Source organism: Sceloporus occidentalis, unplaced genomic scaffold (assembly GCF_023333645.1).
Source record: "Sceloporus occidentalis isolate IW3139 unplaced genomic scaffold, rSceOcc1.0.p SCAF_80, whole genome shotgun sequence".
Taxonomy (NCBI): domain Eukaryota; kingdom Metazoa; phylum Chordata; class Lepidosauria; order Squamata; family Phrynosomatidae; genus Sceloporus; species Sceloporus occidentalis.
The window spans coordinates 4129734-4142272 of record NW_028317060.1 but is presented as its reverse complement, the minus strand read 5'-3'; the positions used below and the strand labels follow the sequence as shown (position 1 = coordinate 4142272).

The 12539-nt window shown below is 36.9% G+C and overlaps 1 protein-coding gene across 3 annotated transcripts in view; it reads right to left on the bottom strand.

The window, feature by feature from the left end:
• Nucleotides 1-11496, bottom strand: part of LOC149285345 (receptor-type tyrosine-protein phosphatase delta-like) — a 123971-nt gene extending 112475 nt beyond the window's left edge. For all 3 annotated transcript variants that reach the window (XM_089495479.1, XM_089495480.1, XM_089495481.1), the window contains exon 1: nucleotides 11412-11496. In XM_089495479.1, coding sequence (XP_089351605.1) covers nucleotides 11412-11496 — 85 coding nt within the window. The remainder of the gene's footprint in view (nucleotides 1-11411) is intronic.
• Nucleotides 11497-12539: the final 1043 nt, after the last annotated feature.

Below are 12539 nucleotides of genomic sequence, written 5' to 3'. Positions count from 1 at the left end.
CTCCGCTACTCCAAGTTACTGCAGATCCTTTACACAAGAACTCATTCAAGCAAGTTTAATTGCCTTATTTCCCCTTTACTACCTCAGACTTCCCACTAAGGGCTATTTGAAAAGGTGGAATAAGTTTGCCTCTGCATTATCAACGTATTGGAAGGAGGACTCTTAACAAAACTGCCGGTCAAGCATTGTCACACTTTATGTCTGAAATCCTCTCGTTGACCTAAGCAGCTATTTCCACACAAAATAAGCAAAGCACACAACTTTCTCATATCTTTAGGAACATTTTAAGACCAGCTTTCCTTACCGTATGCTTAATACTTTAATGCTGTTATGTGAGACCAAACGTCACAGGTCTACCAAACATGATTGTGCAAGTATGTCAAACAAGTGGAATTCTGGACATATTCTACAATAAAAATGCAATATGTAATGGCAGCATGATAGTATTTCCCCAAATATTATACTGGACGCAGTGTACAGGAAAACGCAATTAAGCTGTTAACTAAGTACACATTAGCATTTTGTCGTTTGCATAATATACAGTGCCCTCCACAAATATTGGCACCCTTGGTAAATATGAGAAGGCTGTGAAAAATTGTCTTTATTGTTTAACCTTCGATCTTTTCTTCAAACAATACACAAAAATACTCTGCTGTCATGGATAGTAGACAATCACAAACACAACACAGGTTTATCCCACGAAAAAAATATTAAGTATTTGCAAAAGGGTTTTCTAATCAATTAGCCATTTAACCTTAAACTTGGACTAGTAACATAAAGTGCCATTGGAACACAGGAGTGATAAAGGGCCTCTGTACGTCTATGAAGATATTCCATTAAAATCATCCGTTTCAAGCTACAATAGTCATTTACAACATTAACAATGTCTACACTGTTCCAGCATGACATTGCCCCAGTGAACAAATCATGGTCCATAAATGGTTAGAAGAGTTTGGTGCAGAGGAACTCCAGTGGAATTTGGGATTGGAACTGGAAAGCCGACTCCAGGCCTACCATTTCTGCCACTGCTAACAAACTGTTTTTTGACACAAACATTCTTATATTGTGTCAAAAACAAAAAGCAACATGCAGATCACTATAACGCAGTTACAAACATTAGCATGGAGTAGTGACCAACGGTTAAAGGTTTAGGCTGTACTAATTCTAGGGGTAGAGGGTGCAGAATAATTGGAAGAGGTTCAGTGTACTGCAGCATTATTTTAGAGGAAAAGGTACAGTTTTGAAAAGTTAAATAAAATGCAAAGGTCATCTTTTAATGTAAACAATGCTTAAGGAACTGGTGTCACCGTTGATTTATTTAGACACTGGTAAAAAGCCTGTTCAGCTACATATACTGTATATCCACAAATACTTTTTCTCACTCATTGTGTCATTATGCAAGGACCTGTTCTTATTTTGCTATAAAAAAAGTATTAACCAACAAGGGGTTAAGGCATGCAACTACAATGCTACTACTAAAAGAAACAAAAACTCACTACATTTAATAATAATGTTTATGAGATGGGTCCAATGAATGTTCTCTGTTTGTACCAGTGTGTGACAATGTGTGTTAGTGTTATTGTCCATTTTAATGTAATTCTTGTTTATTCTGCTTTCGTAGCAGCGCTATAGAATCTGCTGGCGCTTTCGAAATAAAATGTAATGTAATTCTCATTCCACAATGCATCACACAGACCATCATTTGTTTTATAATGCAATTTCACTCACGCTCTTGTTAATCTGATCACTGGCTATTTTCATTGAAGCTGAAATAGACCTAGAAGCTGTGTTTATAATGAATTATTCTCTTTACAGGTAGCGCTGTATAATAGGACGCTAGACCATTGTGATGAGACTGATTAAACTGAAGGGTCTGGTGACAGACATAATGCCGTATTGTTCAAGTTGCTGCATTCTCTCTCTCTTAAATTTTATGACCTAATAAATTATTCTATTTCACTGATTTTTTTAGGTCATCTGTAACAGGACAAAATAGCTACTGTTTTGCATTGTAAGAAAATTATAAACTGGAGTCAATTAAAAGTATCTAATAAAGCAGACAGATCTTTCATTTGTGTTTTTGGACATTTATCTACTCGGGTACATCTCATAGATCTCCGCAACAAATGCATCCACTTTCTCCCACACTGCTTCTTTATAATTCATTCAATCAACCTCTTTGTTAAGGGATATTCAGTTGGCCCATCAGAATAATCTGCATTCTTTGTCAGCCTGAATTAAATGCACTGGGAAACAAATTTCGTTTGTTTAACTGGTAATTCACAATCTCTAGCACTCCTGTTAAAGACATTTTAAACCCGGACTAAAACAACAGCTGCTGTGAACTGAGGCTACCATGAGAAGGACTCTTTCAGACTAAGACATTAATGTGCATTTCAATTACAACGATTCTCAGGTAGCCCATGGCTCTGTCACCAGTTTTAAAGGAGCATTCAAGCCATATGTTCATGTTTAATGTTTATTGGAGACCATTCTACATGGCCATTAGAACACGAGGGTTCCTCCCCAGCCCCGCCTACTGAAACCACGAAGCATTCATCGGTACACTTGGTGCACATCCTCAGTAGAACTCCCATTATACGCAATGGGCATTGAGGTCCTATTGAAATCAATTAAGATTAGTTTAGGTAGCCTTTGTAAAGGCCACAGGCTGCCAGCAATCTCAATGTTCATGACATCAAGCTTTAAACTAATTATCTCTAAAACAATTACACTGCCCAATGAAAAGCACAAGCTTTAGTTTCAATAAATTAATTTACCTATGAAAGCATATATGGTGGTTGCGGTTTACCTTGACAAGTACACACATTACTAACTCAGGTCTATGTATAATAATTAATTAACCTCAGATTCTCTAAGTCATCCACATGAAACAATACATCAAAGTATATTGCGAAGCAGTCTATGTACTATGGCCTTAAATAACCTCTCACTATGTATATAAGTAGAATGGACCAGATCAATCATGATTAATACAAACACCTATCAAATTAGAACACCACACACACACAACATGAATGATAATTGTGCACTAAATTCTGTTGTTAAAACAACAATAACTGCCAATGAATGTCTCCGTTATTTATTAAGTCTTTGCCTAATCTTGATATGTGCTTATTTAATTTTGCGAACATCTGAAAGCCAATTTGATGCAAAAAGTTTGAATGCAATAATCTGGTTGCCTAAGCTAATACGATTGGCTAGAGAAATGTAGAATGCAATGTATTTTAATCGATCGCGAAATAATTCCCTGGACACTGCAGTGTTACATACTGGTATGTAGACATAGGCTTACAACTGCACATACTAATATACACAGGGGGGAATTTGTTAGCCTCCAGCTGGCTGTGGGGTTACCACATCTTAGACAGGTCACGTCTGTAATGTATTTTTAACAGTTGTGCAATAAAATTTCGTGGCTCAGGGGAATGTGCTTTGACATCATGATGGTCCAGGGATTGAAACCAAAGACAGCTCCTGTCTAGTAGAATAGACTGTGTTAAAACTGAGCTCCATGCCTATGGTGATCTGATGCATGTAGCTCTTCTGACACCTTCTATCCCGGTAAGCCAATTCCTAAAGCATGTTATGAAAACTGGCCTCCAAAGTAAACTTTCTCAGAGAAAACTCTAGTAAAATAAAGATATCTCAGAATGCCAGTGAGTGGTGGAATTTATAGTCCAACTCAGCACTGGACTAGACAATTCACGTAAATAAAATAAATACCTAATTATTATTATTTATCTTTATTTACATAGCAATTTACACGGTGCTTCTTATAATACATATATTCAAGGAGTATGACAAAAGCAGAATTGACAGACTAAGACAATAATTCATCATTATGGCTTTCACGTCTATAATGAAATGTTAACAACATAACATAAGCATGCCTTTAACCTTACTAAACCTGATTTTTTTCAATTAGATATTTAAATGGTATATACGATGAATATTTTTTTTAAAGAATTAAGCATTTTATGAAGCTTTAATAAGACCTTAATGGAGTACATTATGGTTCGGTTCTAAGATTCAAAAGGATAAACACCCATCTCATGTGCATGCTGGGACATCTTAAGTTTCATACACACAAAAGTTATAATAAAGTTAATAAGTCAGAATAAAAATATATATTTTTTAATGTTTCTGTGTATTTTTGGGGGGCGGGGAATGAAAAATGAATATGTAGTTTTTAATGTTCTCATTATTCTAAAGAACTTCAAGGTAAAAAGTACACAAGAAAAGAGGATAGGGAAAAGTATTGGTGCTCTGGGATTTTAATGGTTAAAATTCTGGATTGTAGTGTTTATGGTATTTCGCAGAAGATTTGCTCAGTGTTTTGATGTGAGCTGTCCAATTACATTCCACTGATGTGGAAAAATGTCTGAAACGTGCCTAAAGCATATACGTCAATTAAGCTTGTCTCATTTAAAACAAAATGCAAGCAAATCTCTATTTTCATTTGCTATAGTGTGACTTCAAATGACTTATGGCAGACGTCTTTCGTCTACATGGATCAAATGCATTTTCCCCATTTTCGAAATGAGTTCAGAGCCGCTGAACAGATGCACTGCCCTTGTTCTCTACTTAAATCTCATTTCTTTTAATCCTCCTCTCCCTTAAAAATCAGCAAATTCAGCTTTAAATATCCTCTGCAGACCAGAGGTCAGCTGCTAATGGCAAAGATGTGTTATGGGGTGCACTTATTTTTCCCAAGTATTCAAAGAGATAATGCGGATGCCATAAAGCTTCAATTGCTGGCAGATTATACTTTCATTTATGAAAACAGATTGTCAATTTCATTTAGCCAAAAAAATATTAATAATGATAGTAACATTTGATATTGTGTAATTACAGGAAACTTTTCATTTTGGCTTTATTATGTACCATGGAGACAAAGATTGCAGAACTATTTGCAATTTAATTTGAAGCTTAGCATCCAGGCAGCGGTGGATAAAAAAATTCTCTATGCTGTCCAGCTCTGACATACACAGACAAATATACAGATAGCTAGTCAGATGGATGGATAGATAGATAGATAGATAGATAGATAGATAGATAGATAGATAGATCGGTATGAGCAGAAAGAACGTTTGTACATTTGCGTGCATTTATGTGCATGTTTATTCATTTTTTATTTTTATGTTTTAAGACAAGGGGTCTATTTACAAAACAGTTGTGATATAATAAATGGAATACATGTGGTAGTTTGGGATTCCAACACCAAGGAAAGTCAGATTTGAAGTAAAGTTGAATTGCCTTATCTCAGGCTATTCAATCTGGCCCCTGACAAATGTTTCATTCGGTACCCTTCGGCTGTGATACTTTATAAATATCCCCCTTTTACTCATAATATAGTAGCATTATGGAGCTTCTGCTCCACACTAAACTTTTTTTGTAACATCTAGAGTTTACATCAGAGACATGTTTATTTAGGTATGAGCCTTTCTAACTAATCCCCTTTAAAAAAGTATTGGATATGCAAGGTAACCAAAGAATTAATAAACTAGAGACATAATTCACTCAAGGATGCAAGAAAATAAATCTATTGAGAGATAATAAAGGGACCAGAAGGTGAAATTGTGAGGACCTTTGTATGGCTCTTCGTCAGGTTGAATTTGATGGGATAAGCTCCTGTATGTTCTTGCTCTTTTGACATATGAACGCTTTTACTGTTGGAATGACAATTTTCTTTATTTAAAGAGAAATGTACTAGAAGTCTAAGAGCTTTGAAAAACAATTTTACGTACACGTACCGTGCTCAAGGCTTTTGGACAGAGAAGTTACCACTAATTAGTAGCTTCATAATGAACTGAATGGGTCCTTTGGGATTAAGGAGGAATGCACTGAGATGAATGGCATGTTCATGAGTAGTCTACTGTCATCACTGAATAATCTAGCCTTCATATATTAAATGCGAGGCAGCAATCACTGATTTATTTATTTATCTACCTGATAAAATGCACTCCTCATTCAAACTTCATCAGTTACCAAAGGAATAACACGTATGACATATTACTTGGTAAGCAAAGTAAAGTACCAGGGTAAGAATATATCAATATTGGGTCTATTTTCTGCCATAAAGCTAAATCTTTCTGCTCTTATACAGATATTATCATCCAAATGTATGTAGAAAATAGATGAAATGGTTGTGTGGACCCAACCTCAATGCACCGCTCTCCATCCTGAGACATTGAATACTGCATCATGGGTGTGTATGCACAGACCACTCAAGTGGAAAAGAAGAATACCTTACATTAGCATACCTATTGGCCCATATGTTTGTAAAGACTGTAGTTAGCACAATGTACATATCAATTTTCACTTTCCGCTGACAGCTATCCTGGTAGCTTGGATGACACACATACTTTGTCATTGAATATTAAGGCTCAGAAATCTGCGAAGAACATTTGAATGCCTGCTTTGAAATCCACTTTGTCTTAGGTGTCATTTTTTTTATTTGCCTAGCAATTTTGCATCCAAAGAGTTTATTCCCCTTGTTTATTCACCCCATGTCTGCCATATTATGGTGTGACATACAGCGGGTTTAGCTTCTCTCACTTGCTGTGTTTACAGTGCTGCAAACTACTGATATATTTCATATAAAGTGTTGAAATGCCAGATTTAATAGCCGCAGACATGAAACAAATGTAGCAATAATGTGAAGTCATAACTGAATGGGTAAATCACACACACACAAGCTGAGAACGTGCTCCAGTCAATACGGTAGTCAACTACAATGAAAATGAACAAATAAAGATCATAGGTGGCAGAGCACCCCAGTGGTAAATGTATATCTCAATGACACTGTGCGCTGTGAGTTGGAAGGCATTACTGTAATGGTGAAATGTCTCCTAAATGTAACAGGTTGCAAAGGCAACTGGCAACCATTGATTATGACTCCAACATGGACCAATATTAATGATGTCGGCTGGATGCTTCAGCAGCCTAAAAGCTGAATAGCAAGTGCCCCAGCAGGGCTGGTACTACCATATATTAAAACATGGTTACTGCCTAAGGGCTTTGAAATAGTGAATAGTGAACCACCAAAACCATAGTTTACCCAGGGCGCTAGAAATCTAGAACTTGAGCCTCTCGATGCTGGGGTCTTCATATGCCAGGTTTAATTGCAGAGTCCGATTTTAATTATAGTTAAAGTTGACACTATCCAGCTGAAGTGCGAGAAACTCAGTGAATTCCGAATATGAAGTTCACCAAACTAGAATTGGCACTCAGTGAGCAGAGCATATTACATATTACATGGTCATAACATAATGTATCAGAATTAAAATGCATAAATCATGTCCAAATTTCAAATGCAGTACGTCTCTGTATATCTATGCCCATAGGCACCAATTAAGTGTTCAATATATTGCGTATACTCCAGGCTCTGAGTGGTTAATACATTTTTACACTAACTGGCTTTCTGAAAAATACAAAGCAAAACATGGCATATAGGAGGCATTGCAAGCAAATGGAAACTCAACGGGGACACAGAATCTGGAATACCTGCACAGGTTGTAATATTACATCTTACCGCAACAATGTTATATTTCTGCCGGCAGTAAGGCGTGAGTAATAGTTTGATTAAAGCCGGAGTCCTGCAGCCATACAGTGGACTCAATTTTCTACCGATGTTATTCCTCAAAGGAAATCATTTAGATTTTTTTGTGCTGCGGGTACTTTAACCAGAAATTCTGTCATACACTGCAGGCTGTCATATACTACGTTGATCCTTTAGGACAACTAACCGGTCTAATTTTACTTGTAACAAGTAAACCAGCCAACGGCCAACAGCCAAGCCATCACGTATCAGTCAAGGATATGCTAAAGACCACACACCTCATTCACATTCAGCAGAAAACAGAGCCCAACAAACGTCCTACAGACAGTAGTTCAGAAGGCATTTCATACAACACACTATTTTTAAACAGAAGAATTGCTGCTCGGCTTTTATCACCCTTCCAAGTTTTGATGTGGTCAAAAACACTTCTGTGTTAAAAGCGAGATACTAACTAATTTATATTAATTTATTATACCTGGCTATAGCCTGTGCTTTTTGTTTTTCAATCACATTTAGTAAAATAGGATGAGCCTATTCTTCTTGCTCAGCTCTTTACAAGGGTTTGCTGAACCAATCAATGACAATCAGCAAGGTAACAAAATGGCATAGATAACTTAACAGAGAGGAATAATCAAACGGAATCTGATAACAAGATGCTCCAATAGTATACATTTAATGGTTTATTTAGTATATAGAAGCTATATATGTAAAAATTGGGAAAACTGCCAAATTGGATTTAAGTATGGAAACAACCATAAAAAAGGAGAAAAGTTCAAAGGTTTACGACAGACACCTAGGGTAAACAAATGTATTTGCAGAAAGATAATGTAAGATCTGATGTGTGCCATATGTTAAATACGCCAGATATATCTTGGAAGTGTTCTGAAAGGATAGAAAAGTAGCAGCTCGTTGTCGTTTAAATACCCTTTTTGTCACGGCAGACAAAGGTACACTTTCAAATGATCTTGTTGTGATGAGTGTCTGGGGAGCAGCTATAGTGTGCGGTGGTGTAATGCTGTCAGTCAAGCAGCTCAGCAAACTAATAGACAATTCAAATGAAAATATGCCATTTTACTTTACAATGTGCTAGTCCCATTGAGAAAACAACAAAGTCTCTTTTTTTTAACCAGCTCAACAGTTCTGCCATTTCTGAACTAAGTGCCAGATGTAAGCGAGGCAATTACACACTTTCATGATGAATGTGTATGATTTAGAAAGTACATTTTCCGTATTAATAGAAACAGTGCCTCTTATAACATATGCCTGTTCCTGATGACACAACACATCTTAAAACTTGCCAGGCTTATGTTTGCTCCACCGGAGGCCTATTAATGCAGAAAACGAAAACAAAACGTCAGCAATACTGCAAGATCGCATGAAAAGATGAAGTCTACTCATGATTACAGCATTCCCTTGCTACTTGGTTTCCAACCTGATCTACAAAAGCTCAAATTAAGAAACAAGGTGGTAATTACTAAACAACATAGGCACTTTATATTAAGAGATGGTCTAACTTCACAGGTCTACCATGTATTAACTCAGGAGATGAATTCATGCTTTGCTTAGGAACCGATGAAACTGACTCCAATATCCGTGATTAAGTTGATGTTTGGATATATTTTGACATTTGAGGATTAATGGGTTAATCATTATGAGATATACCATATTGCCTTTTTCCCTACCCCCCATCTCTTTGTATTGCAAGAAAAGTGTTTAGCTGAACACATCTCCCGCGGACTGCACCCACATGGTATCCTAACCGCCAGTCAGCTCTAAAGCTGGCTCAGCGAGTGTTCCAGGAGAGGGTCCAACGAGACCCCCTGTTGCACATGCACAGAAATCACTCCTTTGATTTTAATGTGAACTCTTTCCTGCTGCCAACTGACTGCTTCATTGCTTTAACTGGTTGCCTTGGAGCTCTGGAGCTGCAGCATCTCCCGAAGGACAGTTATTTAATTTGATTTCATGTATGCATATTATAAAGTACTCTTATATGGATTTTATGTTGGTGAGACTGCATTGGACATTAGGTGGCCCCTTTAATAGGTAGTCGCCATAATGCATGTGCACCACTCAGAACCAGGAAAAAAGAAATGCAATCTCTAGATACAATAAATGTGTAGTATGAAACTGAACATGCTTCATTGTAATAAAAGACATGGAATTGTAATAGCAGGTGAATAACGGTATATGGCTTAATTATAGTGGTGATTAAAAATGACTTGGCACCCCTTTTTTAATCTTAGATGCCGGGATGGACTTGTAATGGAAAATCCAGCAGTGCTTTTAAATAGTAACCCCAGTGATGCTTTTGAAAGACATCCAAAGGTTCCTCTCCACTCTTCTAAATTATATTGGACAATGGTGCCATAACTCAATAAAGCCAGGTCAAAGTCATCAGAGTCTACCTTACTTCCACATCCTTTTCCATGTCAGTCAAACATAATTTTCATCAAGGGCACAGAAACCTATATGGGAATTCTTGATCAAAGCTTGTTTGTGCTTCTGCAAGAATTGTTACATTTACATCGTGGTGAAAATAAATTAGGAGGCATCAGTTTGTCAATGAGGTGTTCATCTTTAACAGACATTAAACAGGTTTCCCTTTTCCTCACTGTGTCTAATGTAATGTGCTATCTGGAAAAACAGCATAAACCCAAAAATATATGTGGAGTACGGCATCTAAGTGCTCTATCAAGCACGTTTAATTCGCACTAAGAGGTAAATTATTTACAGAGGAAAATGTTCAGGAACCGTAAACATGAAAATGAAAAAGGTAAAACAACAAAGCAAACGGTAAACAACTTTCTGTGTTCGCGGAATTGGGCTTTTAATTCATTGTAATATATGGTGGATATCAGAGTAATTCAAGGGACAGTAAAATACATACATTGAAATATTACGAACCCTAGGCTAGTGACATTCGCCTACTTGTACAGACAGCCATGCTAGAGACTTGATTTGGTCTATTAAATCCCCAAAACATTCTAAACACGGTAGTATACAAACTTCTTTTTTGGTATTTAAACACGAACAAAGCAATTAGCGATTTTTACCAAGAATTTGTTTACTTGATGGATTCTGCTTTCATGTTATTTCATCTCTTTATCAAATTTAGGTAATTCTTGGAATTGTAATTGCGTACATAAGTGTGTGTCAAAATAATCTGTCATCTTGTGTTCTTGTAGGAATTTAGCACTCTTAATAAGGTCAGCCACATGACATGAAAACTATTATTTCTATGATTTTTTCCTTAAGTATGATTTGTATTTGGATATCTAAATCTGATCAGCCCTTACAACATAAATTAACCATTATAGTGCGGTTTAACTTGATCCTTGTATCGAGTCAGTACCTTGGTACAACCCTTAATCTTATCTAAACTATTTTGTGACAACTGTTTAAAGAAACCATGACAATAGCTGCTAGAAAACCTACAAAGTACAGAGGATTTTAAGTCTAGGTTACTATGTTTAGACTGCACTTCATCTGTCACACCAGTAAATATCTTCATGGGTTAGTTTGCCTGCTGCTAAAATGCATGGCAATGTTTTAAGATTATAACCTTTTATTTTAAGGTGTTTATTTCTTGTGGTAAAATTAAGGTAGATTCCAAATAGTCAAGGCAGAGCAAAGGGAGAACACATTCTGGTATGAAGATTTATGTAAATATTCTCACAGGTTGGCTCAGAGCCATTGTGTATCCTAGAGTGTTTTAGCGTTCCGTGAAAAAGAAGCCTGTTCAAAGGCCCTTGGCGGTTGCCAACCAAAAACAAAACTGCTCATTATGGTCAGGAACTCAAACAGAACAAAGCATAAGACTTACTTTCAGCATCAGCATGGAATAGGAAGCACAGAAGTACCACAACGGGCCTGGCGATGTTCATCATCTGACAGCGTGCCACCTGCATGCTTAGGAAGCCTTGGTTTCACCGGCTCACCAGCCAACGAGTGTCTCACCACTTAGATGATTCAATGTGGTGTTTTCACAGCCTGAGGAGGAAGAAATAAACAGATAAGACTATTTTGTTTTATTCGTGTTTCCTACAAAACCCCCTCTCTTCACGGGGTAAAAGTGTAGAAAGCAGCATATTGCACATGTGCCTTTTCTCATTATACTAAGTGAAGCCCATTACACACTTTGTATCTCTGCCAATTCTCACTGTGCCAAGAATAGTCCTGGCAGGGCTAGTAATGTATTTCTCAATAGTGAGGCGAGGAAAACCTATTCCCAGATGGCTTCTTCCCTGGTCAGATCACCACCCGAATAATTTATCATCATAATTAGCTGTCACTTCAGTAAGCGATGTATCAGCTTAATGCTTTTTATATGTTCCATCACAGGCCCAACTGCAGTGCACACCTTATTCTGACTTTATTGGTAACAGGTATCTGAATCATATTTTTAAGTCTCTGATATAATGCAACATGACAGTAACCCAAATACAAATGATTTACAGAAAGTTATTGTCACCGTAACAAGATAACACAATAGCAGAAACGTGAAAAATAGGGGAACTGTAGAGGTTTTGTGTAACTCAGGAAAGGAGACCCAACAATTCAATCAATTAACTGATGCTTTAGGATTAGTAAGACTAAGTATGGTTTCTATCATAACTATCATCATCCTGGAGGTAGACGAAAGAATCATCCCATAGTGCTATGATCATTCTGGTAGAGATTGATAGGACACCAGTATAACATAACATCATATACACATGACCTAATAGACTACTGAGAGGCCACCTCAAGACGCAGGGAAGGCATCCCAAACCTCAATGACAGATGTAGAAAAATCAATGACATCAGTCAATACAAATGGTAGAAGGTCCATGCAAAACACAGGGGAACTACAAAACCTGTTAACACTATTGCATGAAATTATGTTGTGTTTTTCAACAGGTTTTTGGGTGGTTTAAAGAAAAATCCAAGGCGTATGGTATGGGGATATTTT